The following is a 26,092-nucleotide window of genomic DNA, read 5'->3' on the forward strand; positions in this document are numbered from 1 at the left end:
CAGTACAAAGGAAGATAACACACAGTGTCTATCAGTTTAATAGGAGCCAGAGGCAAATTCTCTGCTTAAAAGCAGCTCCTCAAGGACAGGAGGGGCAAGCCCTCACTTTTAGCTTACTCCACCACAGCTCTGATCAGCAAAGGAGCCAACCTTGGACTCACCAAGCTGAGCTCCTTGAATCAGCCAACCAAGCTCCCACAACAAGGGAATGCACTCAGGAGCCTAACACAGCTATTTTATGTATCCTACGCATAAAGTAGGCATCTTATGATTGCTTTTGACCTGAAATTAAAACTCAACAGGTAAACTCTTTACACTGTGAAATCTGAAACTGGCCATATGTACATTCCCTGTTTTCTCAGGCTATTACTATGGCAAGACAGGAGTAATTTCTCAGTTTTACTGTTATGCAATAAACTCTGTAAAGTCAAGTGATAGCTGTGTCAGTCTGTTGATTTCAATGAAATAAATGATAAATGCATTCCAACTCTTACTAATTCCATGTGGTAATAACTGTGAGATGGCAGAACCATGGACCTGATGGAACAAGTCCAGAGGAGGCCACGAAGATGATCAGAAGGCAGGAGCACCTCTGCTATGGAGACAGGCTGAGAGAGTTGATCAGTCTAGAGAAGAGAAGGCTCTGTCAAGACCTTAGAGCATTTTCCAGTGCCTAAAGGGGGGCTACAGAAAATCTGGAGAGGGGCTTTATACAAGGGCATGCAGTAACAGGACAAGCGGGAATGGCTTTACACTGAAAGAGGGTAGGCTTAGATCAGACATTAGGAAGCTCTTTACTATGAGGGTGCTGAGGCGCTGGCACAGGGTGCCCAGAGAAGCTGTGGCTGCCCCATCCCTGGCAGTGTTCAAGGCCAGGTTGGACTGGGCTTGGAGCAGCCTGCTCTAGTGGAAGGTGTCCCTTCCTGTGGAAGGGGTTGGAACTGGACGAGCTTTAAAGTCTCTTCCAACCCAAACCATTCTACGACTCTATGAATATCAGAGTACAAAGTCCATCTTATTAAGGCTTACCATAAGGTATGTGGTACCAGGAACAAAACCATTCATGGCTTTCATTTATAAGCCAAACCCCCACTTTAATCCACACACAAACCTCCCCCCTTCAAGTCACAGCATTAAGCTTTTAACACCTTGTTATCTCTGGAATTACAATTAGAAACATCATTACAAACGCACAAACTGCAAGTCTACAATAAAGTGCAGCTTTGGCTGTCACAACCCTACTCAGAAACCAGAGATCGCATCACAGGACCACACAGTATTTTGACCAACACATCTGGAAGTGTTTTTTGACCAAGATTACTTCTGGAGGAGGGCTGGACGCAGTCATCAGGTATTAGTGTTTGCCTCTGATTCGCATTTGTTCCCCTTTTCAGCCCACTCGAGCCTGACACACGCTGTCCCTGCACCGCCGGGCCCGCCCCCCCCTCACAGCGACCCTTCGCGCCCTGCCCACCCGCACGGACCCCGACAGCCCCTCGGCCGGGCAGAGAAGAGCAAGCTCGAACCCACGGACACACCACCTCCTCCAAAACGAGCCCCCTCCCGGGCCCTCAGGTTACTACCCCACCGGCCCCGGCAGTGCGCAGGCGCGCCCTCCTGCGTGCCACGTGACACTCTCAAGCCCCTCCGCTCTTTGTTTATCCCGCGTGCGGGCAGCGCTGCCTGATGTCGTCAGCGCGCCTCGCTCCGCCTTTCGTCCGAAGGCCGCTGCTGCCGCCTCGGCGAGCGGTGCTTCGGTGTCGGCGGGGCTGGTCCTTGCCTTCTCCTCCCCGCTTCCTGTCTGTCTGCTCCCCGGGCCAAGCATCGGCAGCCGCTGGTCGGCAGCTGGCGGGCGTCGCCCCGGCGGCGCATGTACCCCTGTGGGGGTGGCGGGCCGGCGGTGTCCGCGGCGGTGAGGGCGGGGGAGCATGGCCGACCCTGGGTCGGACAAAAGCAGCAAGAAGAAGACGGAGAAGAAGCTCGCTGCCCACGAGGAGGCGAAGCTGCTGGCGAGCTTCATGGGAGTCATGAACACCATGCGCAAGCAGGTACGGCGCTGGTCGCGGCGGCTCCATCGCAGGCTCCCGGGCAGGGACGCATTCGGTAGTGTAAGCCCCGAGCCCCGCCGGTACCGGTGGTGCTGCGCCGTAGCCAGGTCCTGCCTCCCGCCTGAAGGTTTGCTTGGTTTTTCCGTAGCTGGGGTTTGACTGCGACAAGCAACCACACCGAAGGCGCTGGAAGGCCGGTACCGCCGAGGCAGGCCGCGTGCTGAGTGCGCGAGTTAGTAGGCTAAGATCGAAGTGAGCGCTGCTGTGTGCCGGCACAGCGAGTGTAACGAGTCCAGCTTTCACCTGGAACGGCGTATTGGTGGCGCTGAAGGCTGAAGACACAGCGGATCTGCTTCTTTGTCTAATGGTGCTATGCCTGTTGTAGGGCAGGAGTTAAACTGCGAATCATAGCCGAGTTTCTCCAGTTAGGGGATTCACGTAGCTTTTTCAAGGAGGGGCGTAAAGAGGGTGATGCTGAATTTTGACCAGGAGCTCCCCTCTGAACAAATACTGTGAATGGTGTCAGGGTAGTGAAGGGGCAGTGGGAGCAGAGACGTGACTGGAGCCATGGGTTGGTTTCACAGGTAGCATTTCTTGTACTTCATGCTGAATGCATCTGGCCATCACACTAAGAAACCAGTACAGAACACTGGTGGCCTCAGCTTTACAAATTCTGACCTTTTGGGATGATCAGCTTCCTAGGTCTGTAGTACAATGATTATTAAAGATGACTCTTCTGATTACCAGTAGAGCAAGATCTGTAACCAAAACCAGTCATACAGGTATATTTCAGTTGAGTTGCCCAAACTGAAAGAAATGCTGACAAAAGCTTAAACTTTTGGTACGTTAGCAGAACGATGATATGTGTAAGTCTGTGCATACAGAAATCATAGAATGGTTTGGGTTGGAAGGGACCTTAAAGCTCATCCAGTTCCAACCCCCTGCCATGGGCAGGGACACCTTGCACTAGACCAGGTTGCTCATAGCTCTGTCCAGCCTGGCCTTGGACGCTGCCAGGGATGGGGCAGCCACAGCTTCTCTGGGTAACCTGTTCCAGTGTCTCCATTAGATGTATATACAGCTCCTAGCACAGGGAAATTGCAGTCCTTTATCATGTCACATACTCCAGTATGTGGCACAACGATGTTGTTCTGCATAAGGACCTCATCTTTCAGTATAATAGAGTGCCAACTCTCATCTAGTTACAGGTTACTCTGAACAGGGAGAGAGAAGATCAGGGTTAAGTGCTGTGAAACCTCAGTTGATGGCTTTGCATATCCTGCCCAGTGGTGACCACTCCAGAAATTCCTGCATAGTTCATGACACTCATACTTCTTTTAGTTGTTTATAAGAGGAGGTTAACTATGTGATTATACAGGATCAAATTAGGAAGTCGGCAGGAGTCAGAGGAAAATGTACTAGTTCAGCTGATTAGCTGTGCTAAAGTTTAAGAGGATTTATAAGTAGCTCTTCTTGTATTTTTGATAAGTCAGGAACTATGCTGTGGTTATAAAACCTAAGTATGATGTGAGTTAAAAATTTCCTGTGATGGAAATAGCAACATGCATATGGAGCAGTAGCTATTTATCTGCATTAGTTTAGTGCTGTGGGAAAATGGGCCGATGGGAAAGCACAGCTAATTTTAAAGAAGCTGTTTTTTGTGTGAGCTGGTATCCAGAGACAGCTTCCATAAGTATGGGAGTTTGAACTAGGGACAAACCTGCACTTGGATGTTAGAGGCAAGTGTTTTAGTGCATGGAGGACTTGTCAACTCATTTTCAACAATATATGTCTCATGTCTTCATGGGTTTTACAGAGCTATTCGGCAGCATGTGGGTAAATCCTGTGTTGCAACTTTGCAGCTGGGTGGAGGTCAGCCAGGACTGAAGTAATTGGGAATGAAGATGGAACAGAGTCACAAGGTGTTGCTGAACCTGTTATTTGGATGATGAAGCACCCTAATGCAAGCTCACGCTTGGGTGTGTCCTTCAGTTGATGCAACACCATCTGCTGCCTCATTGAGGCCACTCAGTGACACCAGTGGGTCCTCCTGGAAAGAAATACACAAAATCTCTGAAGAGCATTAGTTGAAATGGAACAGTCACACCCAGAAACATCCCAGGAGAAGAAATGAAAATGAGCTGTTTTGGTTGCCAGTTTTTCCTGCACCCAGAGAGGCCTTAGAATAGCCAAGGTGCATCAAATGCTGAGCTGAAGCACTAAATGTATCTTAGAAATGCAGTGTGGAGTGCAAGCAATGTTTGCAAGTCTTAGTCAAGCTTGGCCACAGGATTTTATGGTATCTTGTACTTCTGATTTGCGATGCTTTTTTTGAACCAGATGTGCTAAGTATTTGAGCTTTAAAGGATTTCCTGTGAAACTTTTCTCCAATGGTCTCTTCTTTTTTTTTTTTTTTTTTTTTTGTTGTTGTTGTTGTTGTTGTTGTTGTTTCAATCCTAAATGGTTTGAAGCTACAGATGTACGAAGGAAGTTGTATGCCACTCCCCATCTGCTAATTAAACCTTTTTTTTAGTATATTATTTATGTTGTCCAGTGCATGCTTCTAAGTGTCCTTTCCTTCAAGAAACTAAAACATCATAGGTCTGTTTGAAGGATATGCATGTATGGATTATTAGCCTTTAAAGGTGGGCCCCAAATAATGCTGTCTGTATGTGGAAAATGTTTTTGTGCTGTTCTAAGCAAGTATTATACTTCCTGCAGTAGAAATGCTGTTTCTTTGAGTTAGTATTGGGATGGGTGTAGGTAGATGTTTCTGAAAGCAGTTCCATGAACTTAAGGTAGTAGTCAAAAATTAATTCTTGGTTTTAGGAAGCAAAGCTGCTCGGTTTTTCTTTATTAAGAAAGAGAATGTGATAATTAACTGTAGCATGGTATATATTTATTTCAGTCAATATGTTCTTAGAAAGGATACCATTTGAGAATATATTCAAATTGTGTGCTTTTTAGCCCAGTCCCTTACTCTCTCTCATGTCTTCTGACAAATTTCATGTCACTTTCCTTTCTCCTTCTAGTACATGACAGTTCATATGTAGTGGAGAAGCTAACTGCTTACATACAAATAGCAATAGAAATACTTTAATTTTTGCTAAAAAGAAAATAGAATTACTTTTTTTTTAATCTGGAAGTTTCAGCCATCACCATCAGGTGTGAGGAGTTAAACTCTTCCATAGAAGTGGTATTTTTGGGATACAATTTCTTAAAAGTGTTTCACTGAATGCTTTGAATTTGTTCATCACTTTCACTCTAGTTGGGTAATCTGACAGCAGTCTTCAGATAGGAGGTTTCTGTGAGGTTTTGAGAAATTAGCAGTGGAGAAGAGAAGAAAGCCACTGATGGATGAAAAGAGTGTAATATAAATGCAGTGGTGGCATTATATCAGCCACAGGAAAAATTTTAATCAGAGTTTGTTATTTGTGGCCATTCTTCAGGTACATGTTCATGGGTAAACTGAACTTTGCTAGGTCTCCAGGTTACTGAGCTGAACTTTGACTTTCAGGATGTCTTTTTATTACCTAATGCTCCTGAGTTGTGTATATTGAGAAAAGTGATGAATTTCTATAAGCTGTTTTTAAAGAAATATTGCTGAAGGATTTTTTTTTTTAAATGCTCATCTTTGTGGGGTTTATTTGTCTGGCTTTTTTTCCTCTGCTTTAGAAAACTCTATGTGATGTGATTCTTATGGTTCAAGACAGAAAGATCCCAGCTCACCGTGTTGTGCTTGCTTCAGCCAGTCATTTTTTTAACCTGATGTTTACTAGTAAGTGTTTTCAGAATTTATTGATTACAAGCTCTTGTGATGATATCCTGTTAGACTTGTGGCTGACAAGCTGTTTATTTTACAAAAACAATTAATTTCAGGGTAAGCATAAGTGAAGATTTCCTAATTTTGTGTCTTCTTCCTTTCAACTCTGTTAACCCTTCCCCTCATTTTCCCTTTTAACTCTTCTGATCAGGTCAAGTGTTACTCCATATGTAAGTTACCTTATTTATTGGGGCCCATACACTGTTTTAGAATTGCTCTCTCTCTATCTTAACCTGAAAACTGGGAGCTTTTACCCCCATGACAGAATTTCTCTCTCCATTGTTTCCACTAGGCACTTCCACATATAAAATGGGCTTTCAGAAGAGTAAACATCCTTGCATTTATTCTGTCTTTACAAATTCAGTTATGTTGTACCTGTCTTACTTTCGCATGCCTTAGCCACGAGCTCTAAAATTAGTGTGCTATAAAACACATTAAAATTGAGTGGAAATAAAACAATTGTGCCTTCAATGGTCAGCTTGTAACCGTCTGCGAGCAAACCTACAGTGCCGTGTCTGGATGTGGAGAGCTCAGAGCTGTCTCTCGTTACCAGCTTGAATGTAGAAATAGCTGTTGATGCTCATGAAACTTACTTTCCAGACCCTTCACCAGCTTCTTTGCTCTTTTGTGGACCCGCTACAGCACTCCAATGTATGTCTTGTAGTGAGGGGCCCAGAAATGAACACAGCATTCTAGGTGCGGCCTAACAAGTGCAGAGTACAGGGTACTTTGTACAATTACTTTATTTCCTACTGTTTGCAAAATGTACAATAACTAGAATGACTTATTGATATAATCTGTCTTTTAATCTATTTGCAGCAAACATGCTTGAATCAAAGTCCTTTGAAGTGGAGCTAAAAGATGCAGAACCTGACATTATTGAACAGCTTGTGGAGTTTGCTTATACTGCAAGGTAGTTTTGTTACTTAAAGCTGACACTTTTTCTAGGAAGCCTGCCAGTTGTAAATGATAAAATCTTAAAATAATGCTTTTATGATTCATCAGGTTTGTTACCATTACAATACTTTGTTTAAAGCCTGATGTGACTAGACCCTTCTATCCTTTTTCCCTTTTCCTTTTTATTTAATCAGCAGGAAGCCCTACAGACTAAAGAGAACAGTAGTTGTTTCTATAAAGCAATTCAAAGCACTTCAAGCACCTGACTTCAGCATTGGAGTCAAATGGTCTTTCCCATAGTTTTGAAATTCAGGCCCTTATTGATATCATCAGGGTTTTTTTTTATGGCGGTGGTAGTTATCACATAGAACCATTTCCAGGAGTAATAATACCTTAGTCTCAAGTCAGACAGAGTGGATAACTGTTCTGTGAACAGCATTTCCCTCCTATCTTGGGTTGTTCATATGATTGTTTTCTTTTTTAAACAGAGCCTGTACAGATGACTAGGATTGTAAACAGTACTACTTAATAAGCTTTCCTGACTGATGGATGCCAGGCTTTTCATCTTTGTACTAATGGGATTAACTCTCCTTAGGTCCTCTCTTTCTTCCCTTTCTTTGAGAAAAGAAATGCGTTCCATTGATGATGAGAGACAGTCAGTGTCAGCACCCCAGTCATATGGTTGCCATCCCTGGTGCTGAAGCCCTTGTCTGTGCCCTGTGTACCTTCTCTTGAAGCACTGCCAAACTGGTTGTTCTGCTTCTGCATGCTGGGCCAATCAGCCAGAGCAGTCTTGATGATGAGTTTAGACAGATTTTGCTGATGCCTATTTGGGAGCAGGAGACTGTCAGAAAAAAGATTCTGTTCACTTTCTGTTTTGTGAAGGGGGCTAATCACACAAGTCTGCAGAATATATGTGAAAGATTCTTGGGTAAAGAGCAGGGAGATAATTTTGCCATTTATGTGAATTGATGTAAGTTGCTTTTTTACTACAACAAAGTAGGTAATTCCAGTGATGCTAATTTTACACCTTCTGTTTTGCAGAATCTCAGTTAACAGCAATAATGTCCAGTCTTTACTAGATGCAGCAAACCAATATCAAATTGAACCTGTGAAAAAAATGTGTGTGGACTTCTTAAAAGAACAAGTTGATGCTTCCAATTGTCTCGGTAAGAGAAATGCGAACTTTAAATTTACCATTTATTTTTTAACTTCACTTTTCCTGAAAAACAGTATTGTCTAAAAGTAATATTTGGCTAAATCCAGGCATGTAAAAATACTTTCACATTAATACTTTGTTCCAAATATGAACTGTTGTCCATTGCTGTAGACAAAACAATCTGACAGTTGTTTTGCCAGAATCAGTGTCTCCTGACTGTGCTAGGTTGGCAGCGCTGTGGGAGCTTATTGTTTGTTAGAGAATCTCAGCTGTTTAGTAAGGTGAAGCCTTCAGTTGTTGTTACTGCACTTGGAGACAAAATTTGAGAGTTGTAATTTCTACGAAACTGGCATATCTTCCAGAAGTATAAGCAGGATAAGTTTAGGTTACTCCTGGTTTTGGTTGCTCTTCATTTTGATTGAAATCTGTAAATGTCATCCAGGCAGGTCTGATATTAGTATGTTCTGTAGTCCTAATATGAATTTGGTGTTACAGAAAAGGTAAAACAACAAGTAGAACTTTTTCATGCTTAAGATTTGGTGCACTTTAACCAGAGATTAAAGATAAACTTGTTTATAGGATTTCTTATTGCTGTTGGTCATATAATTCTCCTAGTAACATCTCTATGTTACAGATGTTTATAATACCAGTAGGAATGTTTTGCGAGTATCTGAATTACAATGATTCCACTGACACTTTGGTGCAGTTGTTGCTGTGGCTCTGAAATGACTTCTGGAAGAAAGACATTACCTTTTAAGGAAAATGCTACATATGCGTGCTTTGAGGCGTATTCCTTCTTCTGTGTTGCTTGAGGGTTTTTTGGTTTTGGGTTTGTTTTTTTAGAGCAGCTCAGGCTCATTGCAGCCCAGGGTTGGTGAGTTCTACCACAGTTCATAGAATTATAGAATGGTTTGGGCTGGAAGGGACCTTCAAAGATTATCTGATTCAAACCCCATCTGCCATGGGCAGGGACACCTTTCACTAGACCAGGTTGCTCAAAGCCCCATCCAGCCTGGCCTTAAACACTGCCAGAGATATGGGGCATCTTCTTGCCACCACCTCTGTATGTGCTTGCCTGGTTTCTAATGGGAAGGTTGGAAATGGTGCTGTTCAGTAGCAGTTGCTGTTTACACCTTTGTGGCAATCTTCTGCCCTTGCAGCAGCATCCATTTGACTCTTTTTGTGTTGGTCTGTGGCTGACCTGTATAGAAAAAGTCTCAGTTCACTGTGACTCTTGAAGGAAGTTTGGGCTTCGTAGGTGACTGCTGCCACACGAGCAGATCAGGTCGTAAAACCTGGATCTAGTTTCTCAAGCTGTTCTGGTTAGACTTTGTTATTGTGATATGGCTCAGAACTGGTTAAGGTAATGTTATCTGCTTCATAATGGGGAAAGAAACAGTGAGGAAGTAGTGCTGGAGGGAGTTAATACAGTAAGTGCTTCAGTTCTGATTCTCAATTAGCTTGGGAGGGCTGTGGATCAGCAGCTTGTGCTTATCTTAGTTTGCCATGAGTTGCAGATGAGTTATGACAGCATGTGTTTTAAAGAAAAAATAAAAGCATGGTAATACTAAACTGGGGTTGCAGGTGTCACTGAAATTACAGTAATCTTATTCTATTGTAATATATTAAAGGTAATTGCAGTTCAAGTTTGGAAGTTGTTTTGGTTTTCTTTTTTCTTAATTTTCCCCTCACAGGTATAAGTGTGTTAGCAGAATGCTTAGACTGTCCAGAACTGAAAGCCACTGCAGATGACTTTATCCATCAGCATTTCACTGAAGTTTACAAGACAGATGAATTTCTTCAGCTTGATGTTAAACGTGTGACACATCTCTTGAATCAAGATACTTTGACAGTGAGGGCTGAAGACCAGGTGAGATCACTCTTTCATACCAGCTGAGAGCACTGAACTTCACCATCTTATTTTATAATCAAGAACTGGTTTGAAGTATCTCAAGTCTGATGTTCCTACAGCATATGATGCACATAGTGCTTGCTGAATTGTAGAATAAAAGGTACATCCTAGCTTGGTCAAAACCAAATATTAATGAATATCCACATTTCATGTGTGGCTATTAATATAGAATCATAGAATAGTTACGGTTGGAAAGGACCTTAAGATCATCAAGTTCCAACCCCCCTTCCATGGGCAGGGACACCTCACACTAAACCATGTCACTCAAGGCTCTGTCCCACCCAGCCTTGAACACCACCAGGGATGGAGCATTCACAACTTCCCTGGGCAACCTGTTCCAGTGCCTCACCACCCTTACAGTAAAGAACTTCTTCCTTATACCGAGTCTAACTTCCCCTGTTTAAGTTTTAACCCGTTACCCCTTGTCCTGTCACTGCAGTCCCTAATGAAGAGTCTCTCCCCAGCATCCTTATAGCCCCCCTTCACATACATAGCAGCCTTCCAGTATCTGTTCTTTTACCAGGCTAGGAAGAAAGAAGTCATAAAGGGAGTAAGCAAAACAGTTTTCTTTATCAAGATATCTCACGTATGTGAGCTGAATTAAGTTTGATGTATTATAGCAGCTGCTCCTAGATTGGGGTTCATGTGCTATCAGTAAAAGTTAACTACTTCAAAGTATTAAGCAAAATGCACCTGAATGGATGCATGTATCTAGCTGAGCAGGGGCTCAGCTTGTTACAGAAAGGAGTTGCTTTTGATGGAAACAGATGCATATACAAGTTAAGCTTGGGGAACTGAGGGACTTGGACGCAAGATGAACATAACACTGAAAGCTAGATGGATTGCCGGTGGGGTATTGATGGAAGGCCCTTATTTGGGAAGTAGACACACAAAAAAACGTTTAAGTGGCTGAAAGGAGCCTAGACTTTCACTCAATTGAAAGTTGTAACCTGTGGTAGAAGTTACTTCCACAATTGTCCCACTTGGAAAGCTTGATTCAGCTTATAGCACAGCCCTAAATGTTTGCCAGCTTGTTCTTCCTACTGCAGGGAAATAGGAAGAGTATAGATGCCTGCACCACAGCCCAAAGAGGTGATTGCAGGATTGTTGTAGCTGCTGGGTAGTTGTTGTAGCTTCTCAAATATCTTGAAAACAAACTGAAATCTTGCCTTTCTAGCTATGCTGTTCTGGTGCTTGAATTAGGTAATTTAAGTTTGCATATGTCATTGTGAGTTGACTTCATACCTTTGAAGTGCAACAGACGGATCTCACAGCCAAGATGGTATGTGTATCCACTTAGATATAAAGGGATGTTTCCCTGACTGTGAAGTTCAGCTTAAACTGAAGAAAACACAATAATTCTGTGAATCTGATGCAGTAAAAAGCTTCAGTGAAAAGAGGATTACTAACAGGGGGGCATAATATCAGGTGATCAAATATGATAATTGGCTGGTTACAAGTGTAAGTATGAGTTATGTCGCAGCTCGACATCTTGCCGTGTGCTGGTAAAAGTTCAGGTCTCAGGGTAACATTCTCAAAGCTGGAAGTGGTGTTTGACTTGCAACCGAAATTCCCCACTTTGGAATTTACGTTCCTGAAGTTCTGCTGGAAATGTAGCATAGCATGCTTTAAATTGGCAGCAGTGGTAGAAATTTTATGTGGGTAATATGGTATCGTTAAAATTCCTTCAGGAAAGTAGCAGTGTGCAGTATGAAACTGCAAAAATTTGCCAGCGATATTATAGGAATCTGATTTTTCCAGGAGTACTGCTACAAAGTTGATGTTAGAGTGTAACTTTTGTATTGGTGTAAAGCATATTTACATTTAGACCAAAAAAAAAAAAGGGAAGGTAGCCTTAATTACTAACTGTCCTGGTTTTCCTGTATGCAAGGAATGTCCCTGCTGATGAAGGGATCCTAGAATCATAGAATAATTAGGGTTGGAAAGGACCTTAAGATCATCTAGTTCCAACCCCCCTGCCATGGGCAGGGACACCTCACACTAAACCATGCCACCCAAGGCCTCATCCAACCTGGCCTTGAACACTGCCAAGGATGGAGCACTCACAATCTCCCTGGGCAACCCATTCCAGTGCCTCACCACCCTCACAGTAAAGAATTTCTACAGTGTTCCTGTCCCAGTCATTCTGTTGAATTTACTTAGCTGATGGAATTGAGCCTTACATTTATTTTTTTTAATTTCTTTACTCTCCCTGGTCATTTTACAGAATTTTAGCTGAGATGGTCTAGCAGTTCCTCTAAGTAACTAACTCTGCCATTAAATGTCTTTCCACATTCTATCTCAGTTACTCACCACTGATTGCTGTGATTAGCTTCAGCTACAGGAGTAGGCATTGACTGTGCTATCACTTGTAATGAAGTCAGTGCTCACTGTGAAGTGGCAGCATAGTAGATAAGCTTGATGTGTCTGAGAGCACTATGGAAGTATCTTGATGCATAGGTAATAATGGAGTTTCGTTTTGTTCCTTCCTGACCCAGAGCAGATTTGTTGGTAACCTTCCCTGTTCTGTCCTCCCTACCCTCGAAGAAAACCCATTATCATTTCCTGTAAAGAGAAGACTGAGAGGAGATTCTCTGAATGGTAAATTTATGATAGTGTGCAGCTAAAAGCTGTAATTCAAATTGTCCCTTAAGGCACAACAATAGCAATTTATTTGGATCCCCAGCACTATTCGGTAACACAAGCAGTTTGTGAGCTCAAGAAACTGTATCAAGTAGAAGCTATTTTAACACTTCTGATGAAGTATTACCTGTGTTATGACATAGAATTCAAAACACGTTAGACTTCATCTTGTTACAGGGGTTACTCACATAAATGTGAATTGCAGATTCATGTTTCCCATTTGGAGGAGAAAAAAATTTAATATCTGAAATAATTGTTGGGGTTTTTTTCAGGTTTGTAGATGGGTTTTATTGTGTGGTTGCGTATTTGTTTTACTTCATGTCTTTTTGGGGCTTTGGTTGATTTGTTGGAGTTTTTTTTGGAAGATGGTGATGGATCCCCACATACTAAAACATTAGTATGAGTTAACCTTCAACAGGCAGAAGAATCAATTTGGAATATTTGTTATTTGTCTAACTGTGTGGTGATTACCTTATCCTTTTCTTGTCTCTTGTTTAAGGTTTATGATGCAGCAGTCAGATGGCTGAAGTATGATGAGCCAAATCGCCAGCCATACATGGTTGATATTCTTGCTAAAGTCCGATTTCCTCTTATATCAAAGAATTTCTTAAGTAAAACAGTTCAGGCTGAACCACTTATTCAGGATAACCCAGAATGCCTTAAAATGGTGATCAGTAAGTAGACCTCTACCTGAAATCTTTTATGTTCTGAGCATTTAAAACAATATGCTGTGGAATGTGAAGACTGCTGTAAAATGCTCTGACAACACTTTCACATTAAATTCATCTGACTGTTCCCTCTAGGATGCTTTGTTTAGTTCAAGTTGGATTAGCAGATTAGCATGTAAATAAAATGCAGTTTATGTAACACAGTGTGACTTTCTTTTCTAGCAGATGACATGAACTCCATGACAAGTAATGAAATGGAGATTTTGTTAATGAGTCATTAGGGTAATTGGAAGTGTTAGCGTGCCTTTTAAGACAGGCGATTAACTTCAACATTGTTCATGTCAGCATGTGAATTAAAAGAAATATTTTATGTCAAAATTCTGAATATTATAAAGCTTCCCTAAACAAATTAGAAAGTTAGGTATATGTTGCACTGTTTTTATTTCTAATAGATACTGACCTTTGAGCCTACAGACAGTTGCATTCTCAAAGTGCAGATGAGATAGGAAGCAAGCTTCCCTTCGTAGGAAACAGCTTTTGTGGATTTTTGCCATCTAAGAAAGAAAAGCCTAGATGTTGATAAATTTCCCAGAAAGAAGTTTTTTTAATTCCAGTAGCAATTACCTAGTTGGCTTCATTTTAGCATAGAGCTAAAAAAAAGGTATGCAGTTGTTTTCCTTCAGTCTCAATGAGAAGATTCAAATTAACCTATATGTTGGTAAGTATTGTACTTGATGACCATCAACATCTCAGTCATACTTCTTGTGTGACATGGATTTGGGTGCATTGTTTAAGAAATAAGGATTTTTGTTTGTCTGGTGTTAGTGGCTTGTAATGTCACTAACATTTTTACATTCTTTGGAACATTTCTTAGGAGAATGCTTATTTTTTGTAATACTACTTGTAACTAATATTTTGCATTTTCAAGGTAGGACAAAAGTGAGGGGTTTTCATGAGGTAAATGGGCTAGAGATACTTTCCTTGTTAATGAGAAACTGGGGGGCAAGGAGACCAGCATGGTTGACTTCTCACTGCATTCGAGTCCCTTCTTTTAATGTTAGTATTGTCCTCTTTAGGCTCCCAGTTTTGCTATTCTTTTTGTTTGGTTTCTTTTTCTTTCTTTTTTTTTTTTTTTTTGTTTGTTTTGTGGGGGATTTTATGTGGGTTTTTTTGGGGGGGGTGTTTTGGGTTTCGTGTGGGTTTTTTTGGGTTTGTTTTTTTTTGAGGGGTTATTTCCTTTTGCATGTTTCACTGTGGCAAACTCAGGTGCTTGCTTATACTGGCTAAATGAGCTGATCAATCAGCTGGTGTATAATAGGAGTCTATATCCATGTCCTATTTTCACATGGAGCAGGTAGTTTGAAATAGGATGTTCATCTGGGTATGCTCCTATCCTTATGTACTGCTGTGCTGCTTTCCCTTTTAAATCAAAGCTGCATAGGTATAATGTAGAAGCTTGGTTTTCCCGCTTTCCCTCCTTTCTCTTTCCCTCTCCCATCCTCTGCAACATCCCTTTCCATTTATGAGCTACACTGGATCTGCAACACTTGTTGTCTTCCTTCTAGGTGGGATGCGATACCATCTACTTTCCCCAGAAGACAGAGAAGAGTTAGTGGAAGGTACACGGCCAAGAAGAAAAAAACATGATTACCGCATTGCTTTATTTGGAGGCTCACAGCCCCAGTCCTGCAGATATTTTAATCCAAAGGTAATCGTTACCTCAGAATGCATTAAGATTCACTGCTTGTAATCTTACATGTTTTATTTGCTGATAATATTAATTAAAACATAATGATCTGCAATATGCTATTAGGAAGGATGTATTCCCTGCCTCTTGGGGATATAGTTGGAAGAGTATGGTTAATTAGGTATTTTCAAATCTGTGTACATAGATGTAATACTTCAATTTGAATAGAATGGTTATGTGTTTGTTTATTGGCAATATTAGATACAGAGTTCTGATAAATCCGAATTGAGAATTGGTTGGTATGTGCATCCCACAGCTGGAAATAAATAAAAGGTCACTGAAACATCAAGCAGTCACGTAGGAACATATGAAAGTCTGTATGCATGTGCATGCACATGTGTTCAGAGAATAACTTAAAGCAATTTCTTTTTAGCACAAGTTAAATTATTGGCTTGTATGTTAGTGTAGAACCCAGTTTTAGAGTGTAAGGTGGCTTTTCAGTCATTTGTTATAAATATGCAACCACTTCTAAATCCCAATGGTTCACAATTCTGTTTCTTACTAAAAGTATGTAAGGAGAAGAACTGGGAGCCAAGTATTATGTAAGTGGAAAAGAGTGGGTTTCTACAACAAAAAAAATAACTTAAGAGATGGCTAATGCAGAGCAAGCAAGCTTTGCCTGAAACTTGTTTCCGTGTTTCCTGAATAAAACCAAGCAACAGGCATGGTGTATATTTCAGCTATGCAGACTAGATGTTCTAGAAACATCAGCTGCATGCAGAAGGATTATCCATACTCTGTTTTACCAGGCAAGCACATGCAGTAGTATAAGAAAAAAAGTTGCTACATAAACATAAGTGCTCTCAAGTTACAGGATCACATACATGTAATATTTTGTTACAGAAATTCTGGTTGTCCTAACTCAGCATATTAAGTGCTCGTTGTAATTTCAAACAGTTTTGTGTGTTACCTGTGTGAACTTTACAGTCAATGTGAGCCCTGTCAAATTGAATTCAGAATGAATGAGCCCTTGGAATGTGTTTTAAACTCATCTTTCCCATTCCCTTTATGTAAGATAAAATTGAAACCACCTTTGAGCACCCTTCAAGTCTGGAGGAAAAAAAACCTACCAGCTTTGCTGAGTTAGTTTGAGAAACATTGAATATATATATTTTTATTGGGAATTACAAATTCCTAAATAATCACCACCTTTTTTCTTCATGCACATACTCAAGATAAACAGTACTCCAGCTGGGGGTCAGGAGGTGAGGGTAACAGAGCAGATAATTCTTTCCTTTCCAAGGTCTGAGTAGGGGAAACCTTTGATCAGGTTATTTATCCTTTTCAAACAGTTGGTTTTGGCATTTTAACAAGTTGTAATTCACCCAGTATGCTCTGACCTTTCTTTTATTAGAAGGAAATCAGATCAAAGATTCTTTCTCTTACTCTCCAGTTACTCATTTTGGAGTAAAGCTAATTTTAGGCAGGATGGAAACTAGCTTTGAGACTTACTATCCCCGTCACTAATTGGCAACAGTATTATCAGTGTAGTGTGCATGTGGTCTCTTTACCAACCTAACTGATAAGTGCCTGATGTCAGTGGTGGTCAGAACTCAAAAGATGGGGGGGTTTGCTTCATCGCTCTTTATAAACTAACATAACTTCTCCCTCCCTTCCCAGTTGTCACCATGTATTTTCTGAAAACTTAATATTGTTTGTTAACTAATAATCTCAGTGCATGCTCAGTGGGAGTGACAGGTAAAGACTTGCAACTGAAAAGAAAATTATGTATGTAGTTAGGTGATCTTCAATCAGACCTAAACTATTATATTACGAAGTAATCTTTTGTGGACAAAAAGTCATACCTATATAAGTCTCCATTAAAGCATAGAGTAAAATAGCTTAATTTTTTATTTGTGGACTACTTGTCCACACATAACACCAAAAAAGAATGCAGTTTGGAAGAAAATTTGTAGCACTGCCTCTGATCAAGCTTTATAGCCTTGCATGTAGATTTTGGGGGGGGTGGAGGGGGAGTGGGCAGGAAAGGAAAAGGAAAAAAGTGGGTAATTTGAGATCTTGATTCTATAAGCATGTCTTCCTTGAATGTTTTCCTAGTATGTTTGTATGCTTTCTTGGATATTCTTAGCTAGCCTGTCATGTGTTGTTGAATAGCTTTCACTTCATTTCCAACTCTAAGCTATTTAAAGGTCTTTTTCTGATGTTTTGCTCATGTATCTGAGTTTGATCTTTAATTAACTGTGACAGTGGCTTCTTAAATGCAACAAACCAAGGATACAGAACCCCTGTTGAATTAGTATAGTGTGCATGTAAAATAAGTGTGGGATTGAAGGCTCCAATGCTGTAGACTATACCATGTTTAACTTGCTTTAATTAGTCTTATTAAAAAATGATAGGAGTGTCACAGAGCAGAAAATGAAGGTTGTGTATATACTTTTGCAAGGTTAGGACCTTGGGGAAGAATTAATATTTTGTTTGGTTTCTGTTGACCTGATTGAATAGTAACCTATTCCTTCACTTCTGATTTTAATTAAATTCAATAACTTAATTAGTACATCAGCCAAAGAAACAGTTCAAAATGATGGTTATGTTTTTCCTGAAAGTATTTTCTCAGTTGTAATGATATAAATGTCAATAATTAAAACACTGTAAAACTAGTGCAAACAATTTTAATTTTCACTAATTGTGCTGCACGCAGAAATAGTTTCTAATGCTGTTCTTCATTTCCCTCTTGTCTGAAAGGATTCTTTAAATAAGAATGGATTGGATACTGCGTGTTATTTGTTAAGGCTATTAGCAGTACTATTTTAAGTCTCTATTTGTTGTCTTTGTTGCACTGTAACTGATATTTCTATTGATGCATGTACTTCATCAAGAGAGCAACAGGACAGATGCAGATGGGCATAAAACTTGTGGAGCAACCTAATCTGGCACTATTTTGAGTAGAGATGTTTTCAGAACTCTACTAGAAATCCTAGATGTTTTATTAACAGTGGTAGGAAGCAGTTTCTTGTGGAATTTTCCACAGATTTTTTTTTTTAGTTTCTTCTTTCTTTCTTTCTTTCTTTTTTTTTTTTTTTTCTCCCCGCTCAATAGAATACTTTCAGTTTTATGAATTCTTGATAAAAATTTATACATGACTTTCTGGGATTTTTGAGGCAGCAATATGCTTATTCTCTTGAAACTGCTGTCTCTAGGGACCAGAAATGGCTGCAAGTTTTAATTTTTTAACAGTGCACAATTCAGCAACAGCAAGTAAAAAGTAACAGATGCCTACCAATGCTATCTCTTAATGAATAAGGGAACCAGCATACCTTTCATGAGGAAAGAGCCGTAGTCAATAAGCTAGTAGTGGGGAGGCTGTCCATACTATGTACGTCTGCTGTTCTCCCTGACAAACTTGGAAGAACAGGTATCAGCTGAAAACAACAGAAAAGTCTTGAGCAAATGGAGGTACTTTTTCACGTGGCCCATGATTACATGTGCCATTCTTGTCACAAGGTCTTGTGCCTGTAGGAGTTCAGACAGTTTTAAGAAGTGATTAAATAAACCAGTGAAAGAGGAAAAAAAAACAAAACAAACCTTTCAAAAACTATTAAATGCAAAGGTGCAGCTTCTGCCTCTGGTGTCCTGCACCACTGTTTATTGAAAACAAAGATCAGCAAGGAAAGTGTCACCACATGCTTATCCTGGTCTTTCTTTCCCTACTCACCCCCAAGAAATGAGGTTTGCCACTGCCCAGGGCTGCATTGATCTTGACTGTGGCGTAAAGCAACTCTTCAGCATAATTCTGAAGTGTGTAAAATGCATAAACTGAAATCAGTTCTATGTGGTGCAGGCTAGCACTGAAGAGGAGCATTACAAGAGAATGACCTAAACTGCTTCCTGCTGAAAGAGGAGGATACTGCCAAGTATGCTCAGGTTATGGCTTTTCATTTGATAAAGGTGTGGATGAAATGGTAGCTATGAACTGAAGCCATAAGTGGGTCAGATCACAGCCCTTTATAACAGTAAGCAACAGGATTTTTTGTAAAAGTGCCAGAAGTTTGAGCTAGAATTATGTTGATCTTGCACAATGCACTAAGACATTTTCTTAAGATTTATGCAGCTATTTATTTTGCCATGCTGTAGTATGGCTTTCCTTTCTAGGATGCCCCAGGACCTGTTTCTCACCATAAAGGGCCACATGCACCTGCCAGCTCTTCTTGATATGGGGGATGCTACAAGAAAAGATTGTAAGATGTTTTGGACTATAACATGCTCTGCCTCTCTTTCTTTGAACCCCCATGTAGGAGTCGCTGTTCTTCCTCATTGACCAAGGTGTTTGAAGTATGTCTTTGCTAAGAAAATGTAATGATGTAACGTCTTGTGTGAACCATTCCAATGAAGGTCATTCAGCAGGTTGAGCTAGACCATCTTGAGGTGGCATAGATAACAGTTAAGGTTCCATACTTTCCTGTTCAGTACAGGACCACAAGCTGTGCTCATGGAATATGTGAGATGCTGTTACTCAAGAAGTGTTTCTTGTGCTGTATTCTATCCTGGTCTGCCATCAGTTGCTGAGTTTGGTGTTCTTAAGGTTTTGGGTAGTGTTACTGCCCATATTTGATACTTGCTGATCTTGCCAATTCAAGCAAGATTCAGTTTCTAGGCAACATGACTGCCAGTATTTGTGATGGAGCATTGCCCTATTTCTTATGCTATCAACTGTGGATAGCTATAGATCATTTGTGTTTTGTAAATTCTGTAAATAAGCTTCTAGTTGTCATGGTAATAAAGTATGTATCAGAGCTTTTTAACTGAGTTGCTTGTCAATTTGGATATTATCTTCTCTTTCCATTGCCTTTGTTTGGTGCATTCTGTATTTTATTTTATTTTATTCTTTAGAAAGAATCTGTTACTATGTGTAAAGATGTCTTTTTTTCCATTCCTATAAAAGAAAATGCAGTCCTACTTTACTGATCACATGCTTTGTTTCTGACATGATAGCAGCAGGCGGTCAATTCTGTTGGGGAAAAAACCCCACTTTTTCAGGGAAGCTGTACTGGGTGAACAAAGGGAATGAGGGAATAGAAATGTCATGGTTCGCTGCAGCTAACTATGTCCGTGTCTAAGAGATTTTTTCAAGAGTACGCCTGAGGAGTATTCTTCAATAAACAGTATTCATGTGTGTTTTGACAAGGAACTTTAAAACTGACCGTATCTAAATCTCTATGAAAAGCTCTGTTTGAAAACACTCGCTGTGCAGGTAAGTGTTATAATCTATTAGACATTACTTGTTCTTTGTAATGCAGGATTACAGCTGGACAGACATCCGATGTCCCTTTGAAAAGCGCAGGGATGCAGCTTGTGTCTTCTGGGACAACGTAGTTTATATTTTGGGTGGTTCCCAGCTCTTCCCTATAAAGCGAATGGACTGCTACAATGTGGTGAAGGATAGCTGGTATTCCAAGCTAGGACCTCCAACACCTCGAGATAGCCTTGCAGCCTGTGCTGCTGAGGGCAAAATTTATACATCTGGTGGTTCAGAAGTGGGTAAGACACTAAAAATCTTTAAAACAAACCAAAAAAATAAAAAAAGGCACAAAGACCTGGAAATTTTTCTGGTTTTTGCATGACTGTTGAAAAGAAGCTGCACGTTGCCATGTTAGCCTAATGAGTTTATTTTTCTATATTTAGGATTTTTATCTTCCCCACAATCCAACAACCTATTTCTGTTGTGTTTTTAAAATGGTTTCACTGATTGAAATGATTAAAATTTACATTAAGCATCAAGTACACTGCAACTCTTCAGAAAGTTAACTGGGGACAAGGAAATAGATTTTGGCAGTCCCACTCAGCTCTTAGCTTTACTTCTATAAATGCACAGAACTCAGCGTGGTTTAAGATTTTCTGGGATGTATGACCAGAATAGCTGCATTTTGGCAGTGGCATTCGTTGTTTACAACATATGTTGGGCCTGATGAGGCCTTTTCTAAGGGGGGGGAGGGGGAGGAACGGGGAAAGGTGGGGAAAAAAGCTTTTAGCACTACTGCTTTTTGTAGTGAAATGGTACGTGGCCCTGTGAAGGAATTTGTTAGTTTTTTGGTCAAATGACAGATGTTATCATCTGATAGTTTGTTATTCAGTTGGTTTGCTTCAGTAAATGAAGGAAAACGACTTTCTTTAAATGTTAGTACTCATCATGGTAAAAAAAAAAAAAAAAACCATTGGGGTTTTTCTTCCAAAAAAAGATGGATGTTGCTGGGTGTTACAGCAACATTTTAAAATCTATTTTGTCTAAATCTGATACAAACAAATCAAAAGTAGGAATGTAGGTATGCTATATCCAAAAAATACAGAGGTTTAAAAAAAGCTGTGTTCTGCAGGAAAAAAAAAAAGAGTCAACACAAACAAAACCTAGAGCCAGGAGAAATTTTCTGTTAGATCCTTTTGAGTTCTGCCTTGCTGCAGAGGGAGGTGAGACGAGGAAAAAAGGTCATAATCGGTGCTTAAGATTGAATCACTTAATGGGAAGTTGTGACATTTAGGTAATGTTTGCTGACTCCTAAAATACTTTAAAAGGGCTAATGTAGAAGCAGATTAGGCAGTTCTTACCCGCCACCTAGTGTGATAATTGTGAAATGGCACCTTTCCCATTAAAACAGGCTTACATGGGCAAACTTGGAACCCTACGAAGTCTGGTAAATCTTGTGATTTCCCATTTCAGCTCAGGAGGGAGTATGATACAAACTCTGATTGTATAGTTTATTTTCTAATACATTGTAATTAGTTAATACAACTATAATGGAAGTTTTAATTTAGGAGTTTTCTTTTAAATCTCTATTGCATAACTGCACAGTCCCTGTGCTTCCCATAGATATTATTCAAGACGGAATAGTAAAAGCTAAAGATTAATGACTGAGTTTATTTTGCCTGTACTTTTTTTCTTCTTTGGAACTCAGTGAACACTGCTTGTTTGGAAAAGTCTGTCTATCCCGACTCTAGCATTTTCTGATTTGGAGCATGTAATTATGTGAAACCATTATTTGGAGAAAATGCTGCAGTGTGTTTAGCTGTAGAGGAATCTAAAAATTGCATGCTTTTTGCACTGATTGAGGAGTTTGGAAAACTAATTACTATGGCAGCCCACTACAGAAAACAGGGCTCACTTCCCCTTTTTGAACTGGTGGGGGTACTGTTTTATTTGCAATAGCAAGCAGAGTTTGGAAGTTAAACCTAATAAATTCTTCCACTGTATTTAGGTGGAGGAAAAAATATTTAACATTATACTGACAGCATACTGAAAATGGAAGCTTTTACCTTTTTAAAAAAAAGATATTAAAGACAGTTCTGCTGTTACTTCCCATGGATGAGAGAGTCTACAGCTTCAGAGCAATAAGGATGTGTATTTACATCAAGGAAAAAATATCTCCCAGTTGATACAGTTCTTCATGATACTGAGAATTACATGGTAGGAGTAAACAAACGCAGTTTATAGAAGTCTGCTCCTGGTTTTTGGATCTAGAAATGTAGTATTGTTTTGAGGGTTCAAATCCCCAGCTGTGAGTGCTGCTAGTGTGACACACTTAGATTTTTAGAAGTAGAAAGCCAAGGAAAAAGAATCACAAGAAAAGGCACCTTTAACTGTTCTAGGTGGATATATCTATTGAAACAAAAGGGGAGAAGAGTCCTGGTTGTTTTCTGAGAGAGTTGTATCCATCCTTCTCTCCTTTGGCTATGGTTCATGAGCATGAGTCTTTCAGTTCCCATCTAACTTCTCTAGAAAAACTGCTTTTTTTATTTCAGTAATAGCTTTATTTGCCCTTGAGGAAGTAGTACACAGACCTTGCACTTCCAGAAAATACTATCTGCTAGTCCCCAGGAAGAATGTAACATGGTGAAGGGGTAGCTGTCTTGTGGTTGCTAATACAGGAGTGGGTTACAACATAATCAAGTTCCAAAGGCAACAAGTATTCAGGGAATTGGGCAAGTCACATTGCTTAGAGAAAAAAGACTTATGTGAATCTGTACTGAGTTTACAAGGCTGGTTTCATCTTCACATCTGAAAATTCAACTTATTTCTAAGTAGTGAGAGTAGCAGGAGATTATAAATTACTAATTGTTTGTCATATACATTTTTGTTCAGTGTTTATTCCCTTCCCCACCACCCCCCAAACAAAAAACACAACAAAAAACCCCCTAAACAAAACCCTCATCATTTGTTTATGGTTTTAAACACAAATAGCAGTTTTATAAACTTACTTGCATATTTTGAAACAAAAGAGTCCAAAGAATTACAAATAGGCAGTCTCTGAATAGCCCGAAGTTTAGAGTTGGTTACTTTTGGCTTTTGGAGGTGGGAAAGCAGCTTTCCCTTTTCAACAAATAAATTACTGTTAGACTCTTCTCTTGAAAGACAACCATAAAAATTAATGCCACTTTGGTGGGTTTCTGTTTTTTTAAGGAAATTCTGCACTGTATTTATTTGAATGCTATGACACGAGAACAGAAAGCTGGCACACAAAGCCCAGCATGCTGACTCAGCGATGCAGCCATGGAATGGTGGAGGCGAATGGTCTCATTTATGTATGCGGAGGAAGCTTGGGAAACAATGTTTCTGGAAGAGTCCTAAATTCCTGTGAAGTCTATGATCCAGCCACTGAAACGTAAGTATTAATTCTGATTATTTTTGGTCACTTGTGGCTTTACTTGCTCTGTAAATAACTAAAGTATGGATGAAAAATTATATGTGGTAAGGACTTTTCCTTAAAAAAGCTGTAATAAACAAGTTATCTGTAGTTTCACTTAAAAAGCGGTTTTTCTTAAGCAGCTTTTTTTCTGTATTTATTTTCCTAATGCTAGGTTTTATTTATTTATTTTATACTTATTTACTAGGAACCGTATATTGAGTTTGCCTGTTTGGTTTTCTTTTTCCCTAGGTGGACTGAGCTCTGTCCAATGATTGAAGCCAGAAAGAATCATGGCCTGGTGTTCGTGAAGGACAAAATATTTGCTGTGGGTGGACAAAATGGCTTAGGTACTTGAATTCTATCAGTTCTTTAGCTGGTCACACTAGGTTTCATGGGGGCCTTTTTTCTTCTGCAAGGCATTCATTCTGCTCTGTTCAGCTGAAAAACTTTGAGCAGTACCATAAAACCTGTCCTGTTGTGACACCATTGTTGCCTTCTTTCTTGCAGCTTCCTGCTTTACTTGCTTATTTTTCAAACTCTTTTTACTAATGACAGTACTCCCAAACCCAGATATGCACCCATACTGTAACCCAGTTCTGCAGTAGCTAATGTGGCTAAACCATCTGAGAAATCATCTGAGAAAAGATTGATTTCAAATTTTTTATTAATCATGTATTTTGAGAGATTTCAGCATTCTTTTTGAGGCGGGTCTAGCTATTATTTTAGGTACTTCAGTCTAAAGATTTAAAGCTAGTCAGCCATTTTAAAGCAGTGAAAAAGTGAAAACTTCTTTGACTGCCTTAGGTTTGAAATATGACTTACTGTCATGAGCAAGTCATTTATGATCTGCCTGTCTCCTTGCCTTTAAAACTACAATAATATTTTATTTCCCAGGAGAACTGAATTTTAATTACATAGGGTTTCTGAAGTGCTTTTTTTGAAATGGAAAGTTCTCAGCTATAAGGTTTATTAATTACCATTGGAATATTTGATTTCAGATTAATGCTATTTTAGAATATAGTTTGTATTTTAATTAGCTACTAAAACTACTCCAGAATGATTCATTTCTGATGCAAAATATCAAGAGATGCTTTTTTTTTATTATTTTCAAACATTGTATTAATCACTTACAGCCAGAGTTGCCATTTTGTTAAATGTTACTCACTGAATGCTCATATTAGAAGTGTGTACTATTGAACAATAAGTTAAAGTATTATTTTGCAGTTCATATTCTGTAGCCTGACTGATTAATTGTTCTTACTGTAATATATGGGGAAGAGTCATATCTGGGGCAAAATATTTGTACCTCTTAACATGATATAAAGATTTCCTGATTTCTCAGATCTCAGAATTCAGGACTGAAAATGAAAACTGTGACTCTTATTACAATTGTTAAATAGGGATAACAGGATGTTTGTAGACACTACTACCGTGTTTCCTAAAGAAGCAAATCTTAGTCACAAAATCTACTCTTCCTTAATAACTTCTGATTCTCTTGGCCCTTTTCAAAAGGACTTTTAAACTTGATTGATTTTAATATCATAATGAAGAGAGACAACCTGTATCAGTAAATGACCCAATTTAGGTAAAGGGTAGTGGTGACCCCTCTAGAATAAAATGCTCTTGCTATAGGGAAGTTTCATGTGGATTCCTGAGTTTTAGTCACTAGCCACAAATCCAAAAGAAATTTGGTATTGTTAGTTCTTCTGTTCATGAAGTAACATGTTAGAATCTCTAGAAAGCATATAATATGAAACTTGTTACATCTCGCTTTTCGTCTCCTTTTTATTTTTGTTTCTGTATTTATAAAAGGGTTAAACTCTAGTTTAGAAACCTGTGGCTTTTAATCTAAACCTTGAAAATAAAAAAAAAACCTAAGTCAAATCATTTGTGTGCTCTAGTTCAGTCCATGGTACAATGTAATAAGCAATTATCTATTTCATTGCTTTGTAGGTGGCCTCGATAATGTAGAATATTACGATATCAAGATGAATGAATGGAAGATGGTGTCTCCAATGCCATGGAAAGGTGTAACAGTGAAGTGTGCTGCTGTGGGATCTATAGTCTATGTCCTGGCTGGTTTTCAGGGTGTTGGTCGATTAGGGCACATTCTTGAATATAATACTGAAACAGACAAGTGGATAGCTAACTCCAAAGTCCGTGCTTTCCCAGTGACAAGTTGTTTAATCTGTGTTGTAGACACTTGTGGGGCAAATGAAGAAACTTTAGAGACTTGAAGACCCATAGGAGATGCTGAGACATTCTTCAAGGACGTGGGGAAAGATAGCTATTGGTGCTTTGCTTCCATGTTTTACTGAATCTTGTTAAACTGAGTAATAGGAAAAACTGAGCTGCAGTCTTTCAATTTGTATATACAGCATATTGTATTACATGGATTTTGTCATGCCCATTTTCTTGTCTGTTTTAAGAGATGGGGATGTGTTTTGAGAATCTGCTTATCTAGCTGAGATCATACAGCATATTCTTTTAAAAGGACTGTGTGTGGCCTTGTCAAAAATAGACCCAGTCCAATTATTCAGAAAAACTCAAAGCATCTGATGA

The 26,092-nt window shown here is 39.6% G+C and overlaps 1 protein-coding gene across 5 annotated transcripts; it reads left to right on the forward strand.

Annotated features, from left to right (window-relative positions):
• Positions 1-1,512: 1,512 nt before the first annotated feature.
• On the forward strand, positions 1,513-25,776 carry KLHL7 (kelch like family member 7). Of its 5 annotated transcripts, none has more exons than XM_080611664.1 (12): positions 1,513-2,048; positions 2,197-2,280; positions 5,724-5,826; positions 6,691-6,784; positions 7,813-7,937; positions 9,622-9,797; positions 12,982-13,156; positions 14,716-14,858; positions 20,153-20,393; positions 23,305-23,506; positions 23,780-23,877; positions 25,484-25,776. In XM_080611664.1, the coding sequence occupies exons 1-12, from the start codon at positions 1,929-1,931 to the stop codon at positions 25,765-25,767; spliced, it is 1,845 nt and encodes a 614-aa protein (XP_080467790.1). In that variant the 5' UTR covers positions 1,513-1,928; the 3' UTR covers positions 25,768-25,776. The 5 variants fall into 5 exon arrangements, with proteins under 5 accessions (XP_080467790.1, XP_080467791.1, XP_080467792.1 ...); XM_080611666.1 differs by lacking the exon at positions 1,513-2,048 and adding an exon at positions 3,865-4,347 and having other exon boundaries at positions 2,277-2,415; XM_080611668.1 differs by lacking the exon at positions 1,513-2,048 and adding an exon at positions 3,865-4,242 and having other exon boundaries at positions 2,277-2,415.
• The last annotated feature ends 316 nt before the right edge of the window (positions 25,777-26,092 follow it).

This window comes from Psittacula echo (assembly GCF_963264785.1).
Source record: "Psittacula echo genome assembly, chromosome: 2".
NCBI classification, from domain to species: Eukaryota; Metazoa; Chordata; class Aves; order Psittaciformes; family Psittacidae; genus Psittacula; species Psittacula echo.